This window comes from Phaseolus vulgaris, chromosome 5, assembly GCF_000499845.2.
Source record: "Phaseolus vulgaris cultivar G19833 chromosome 5, P. vulgaris v2.0, whole genome shotgun sequence".
NCBI classification, from domain to species: Eukaryota; Viridiplantae; Streptophyta; class Magnoliopsida; order Fabales; family Fabaceae; genus Phaseolus; species Phaseolus vulgaris.
The window spans coordinates 14,692,696-14,697,156 of NC_023755.2; the positions used below are offsets into that span (position 1 = coordinate 14,692,696).

The 4,461-nt window shown below is 50.6% G+C and overlaps 1 protein-coding gene across 1 annotated transcript; it reads left to right on the forward strand.

The window, feature by feature from the left end:
- Positions 1–2,581: 2,581 nt before the first annotated feature.
- On the forward strand, positions 2,582–3,907 carry LOC137834010 (uncharacterized). Its single transcript, XM_068642076.1, has one exon. It carries the CDS (start codon positions 2,582–2,584, stop codon positions 3,905–3,907), a length of 1,326 nt encoding a protein of 441 aa, XP_068498177.1.
- Positions 3,908–4,461: the final 554 nt, after the last annotated feature.

Here is a 4,461-nt window from a genome sequence, read left to right on the forward strand (position 1 = left end):
AGTGGATCGTTTTTGAAAGATGACTCACTTTATTCCTTGCCACAAAGTGGATGATGCATGCCACATTGCAAACCTCTTCTTCCAAGAAGTGGTTCGCCTACATGGGATTCCTAGGTCTATAGTGTCCGATAGAGATCCCAAGTTCTTGAGTCACTTTTGGAAGACCTTGTGGGGCAAGCTTGGGACTAAGCTTTTATTTTCTACCACTTGCCACCCACAAACTGATGGTCAAACCGAAGTGGTGAATAGAACTTTGGGACAACTATTGAGATGTTTTATTTCGGGGAATCCTAAAGTGTGGGAGAATTTACTACCCCATGTTGAGTTTGCATATAATCGTGTAGTAAATTCTACCACCTCACATTCTCCTTTTGAGGTGGTCTATGGGTTTAATCCCCTAACACCTCTTGATCTTCTTCCTATTCCCCTTCTTGGAGATGTCTTGTGCAAAGATGGGGATGAAAAGGCTTCTTTTGTGAAAACTTTGCATAAAGACATCAAGAAGAGAATTGAGAAGAAGGTTGGGAAGTATGCTGAACTTGCCAATAAGAGGAGAAAAGCATTGTTTTTTGATGAGGGCGATTGGGTTTGGCTTCACTTGAGGAATGATCGCTTTCCTACTCAAAGGAAGTCCAAACTAATGCCTCGAGGGGATGGACCTTTCCAAATCCTCAAGAGGATTAATGACAATGCTTATGAGTTAGATATGCCTGATACATTCTTAGGTAGTCATACTTTTAATGTCAGCGATCTAACTCCTTTTTCTGTAGGTCTCCAGAATTCGTAGTCGAATTCTCTCCAACTCGGGGAGTATGATGGAGATCAAGCTCAAGAGGTCATGGAGGCCAATCAACAAGGTCAAGAAGAGGTAGAGGCACAAATGGAGGACGCCCATGGAGGTCAAAGCCCACCTCAAAGGCTTACAAGAAGCATGTTCAAAGCTTTAGGAGCTAGAGGACATTTATTTTCTCTTCTTGTAATTTCTTTGGTTGAAGGTGCTTAGAGGGAAACATTAGAAATCTCTTTTGTTATAGCATCTTTTAGGGTTTAGTTAGGAGCTTTAGGAAGGGGGGTGTATTAGTAGATAGGTGTAGGAGTAGAATAGGAGGTGCCAAAGTGAAGGAAGAGGTCACACCTTCCTCATGCCTTGTATATAGGCGCCGGTTCTAGTTTGTTTTAGGGGGGAAATTTGAAATTGTTTAGCTTACATTTTCAGCACCTTAGGCTATTGTACCGTCCCGTACCCGGGCGTTGACGAAGTCAAGGTCAAAGTCAGTGTCGAAGTCAAAGTCAACGTAAGGCGTCGCCCGGGTGGGGGTGACGCCAAGTGCAGGCGTCGCCAAGAGGAAGCGTCGCCAACAGAAAGGATCGCCAAGATAAGGCGTCGCCTAGCAGGGCGTCGCCAGGATAAGGCGTCGCCTAGCATGGTGTCGCCAAGGTGGAATAACACAAAAGCAAGGTGACCACAGCGCCATTCCTCGACACCCATGGGTAGGAAAGACCATGGAGGGGGCGACGCCGTGGGAAGGCCTCAGACCCCTGATAACCAGGGAATAGTGATGAAGAGAAGGAAAAGGTGGCTTCAAGGCCATAGTGACAGCACCAGTGTAGGGCAGCCCGACTCGTGAAGTACCCCTGCCGCCCCAGAGACGCCTTTGGGACAGATACGACTCAAGGGGAGGGTCACGCCCAGGGTAGCCAAGCGCAGGGTACGAGAGGAAGGCATATACGCTCTCAAAGTGAGTGACTAGATGATTGGGGGCACGAGTTGGCACCCAAAAAAGTCACCCCTTGCGCAGTAGCACTCCCAAGCAGGAGGACTCACACGTAGAAACGTCCCCAGATGGGCAGAAACGTCCCCAGGTGGGGTCATGGCGCTGTGGGGCCCTCCACGTGTACGACGGCCAGGTCAGAATAGAAACACCATTTAGTCAGGTACCAGGTAATTAAAGTCATTTAATACAGTTTCTGTTTCGAGCGTTTAAGGTACTATAAAGGCTCCCAAGCGTTTCAACGTCTTAAATGCGCTACGTTTTCTAATTAGACGCGCTAATTGAGTGCGTTACGTTTTATGATTTAAAGCGCATTAAGGCGCTTTAAATGTTTGGGTAGTTTAAATAGCGCTGAGAATGTTGGAAACAGGGTTCGAACTTTTGGCAAACTGACCAGAAACTCTCTAGTTGCTTGCTCGAGCCTTGAGGTTACGCACAAGGGACTAGGGAAAGAGCTTTGCCAGAAGGAGAAATACACACTAGACACAGTTTCCATTTTTAATACCTTCAGAGTGCCATACGCGGTGCTCAGAGACGGAGGTGCATAGTTTTGGTGTTTCTTGCTGGCTGACTTGAGCGTCGGAGTGCAAACGGCCGCTAGGGCGCCCTTTTGTCCTCTTTTTGCAGGAATCCACAGGTAACCAGTGGGAAGGAGTCCCTAGCTAACGGTCGAGGACGCGCATGAAGACGTCCCAGTCAACCGGACCGAACATTTGGCGCCCACCGTGGGGCCGATATAAAACATTGGTCCCATCGCAAGTTCGAAAAGATCTATCAAGTCACGATCACGTTTGAGAAAACAGTGAAGAATGGCCACCACTAGACGAGGTACCGCACGAGCTGCGGGAGAAGAAATGTCCATGCAGCAGGTCTTGGAGATAATGCGGGGGCTGCAGGATGATATGGCGGATTCGAAGATAGAGCAAGAGCGCATGCTGGCGGATCTTGACGCCTCGCATGTGAGAAACGACGAGCTCCGTCGCGTGAATGAGGAGTTACGTCGGAGTCTGAGGAACAATCAGGTGCAGCGCGAGAACGAAGAGGTGGAGCATCTCACCCCACCAAGGGAGTTCTCTACTCCCTTCTCGCAGGAGATCCTGGACGCGCCGATACCCAACACCTTCGCAGGACCTAAGGCGATTTTCACTGGGATGGAGGACCCTGAGGCGCATCTCACGGTGTTCCACACACAAATGGTGTTAGTGGGCGGTTCTGACGCCGCAAGGTGCAAGCTCTTCATGAGTACTTTGACAGGAATGGCCATGGATTGGTTTATCAGCCTTCCTAGCGGCCATATCACCTCTTTCCAACAGCTGTCCCAGTTATTTAGAGAGCAATACCTGGCGAACAGGGCCCCGCCACCGGTATCTTACGACCTGTTTGATGTGAAGCAATACCAAGGGGAAAGTTTGAAGGAGTATATCAACCGGTTCGGGTCCCAAGTGGTGAAAGTGGGCACGACGGAGGAGCCCATGATTGTGTATGCCTTCAGGAAAGGCGTATGTCCTGGCCCTTTTTGCGAATCTATTATTCGCAATCGTCCAAGGACTTTTGCTGAAATACGGCGTAGGGCGGTGGAACATATCGCCTCTGAAGGAGAGGTGTGCGAGAAGCGCACCAGCGTGGTACCTTCGCGCCCGAGAGCGCAAACGCGGGCTCAACCCGTCAGGGTCAACGAGACCACGACGTGGAGGAAAAAGCCAGAGGGGAGACGCCCATATGAGACCAGGAAACCCCAGCCCAGGGGTCCAGCAGGAGAGGATCGCCCAGTCAGAAAGAGGGCGAGACCGGCGAGGTACAACTTTGTGGTGGAACTAAAGGACCTGATCGTCGTGCCTAATATAGTTGAGAGGTTGAGGCGACCGGCGAAAACTGACAAGGTGTTAGGGCCACGGAAAGACTCCTGGTGCGAGTTCCACGAGGCTTTCGGTCATCACATTGACAACTGCCTCTCGTTGGGTTATCAGCTTGATGAGCTGGTGAGGAGCGGGTTTCTGAAGGATTACGTCGCAGAACCCGCCGCGACTGCCGCCCTGCTGGCACCAACAGAGGAGCAAGCGCACGAGATGCCAGTTCTAGGCGAGGTTCTCACCATTGCTGGAGGTTTTTCCGGCCGGGGACCCACCGCCTCCTAGTGGAAGAAATACGCGAGGGGGGTCAATTCAATTGAAGAGAGAATTTCGGGTGAGCCATGGTTGTCGGACCTCGTGTTCACGAGAGGGGATCTCCGAGGTGTGGTACCCCATGACAACGACCCCGTTGTCATCTCAGTCGTCACAGCTGGAAGAAAGGTGCATAGGGTTCTGGTCGATTAGGGAAGTTCAGCAGACGTCATGTTCTTGTCGACATTCAACAAGCTGCGATTGTCCCCTGACCTTCTGAGGTCCTACACAGGCTGCCTATATGGGTTCGCAGACAACCAAGTGGAAGTCCGAGGCTACTTGGAACTGCGGACGACATTCACAGATGGGGAAGCCTTGCTCACCGAAAGCATACGATACTTGGTCGTGAACGCTTATTCCGCCTACAACATCTTGTTGGGGAGACCGGCGCTGAATAGGCTCAATGCAGTATCCTCCACACGTCATATGAAGATGAAGCTGCCAGACCTCAGCGGCAAGGTCACAGTTATCAAGTCGGATCAGGAGGAAGCGCGAAAGTGTTATGAAAACAGCTTAAAATCGAAGAA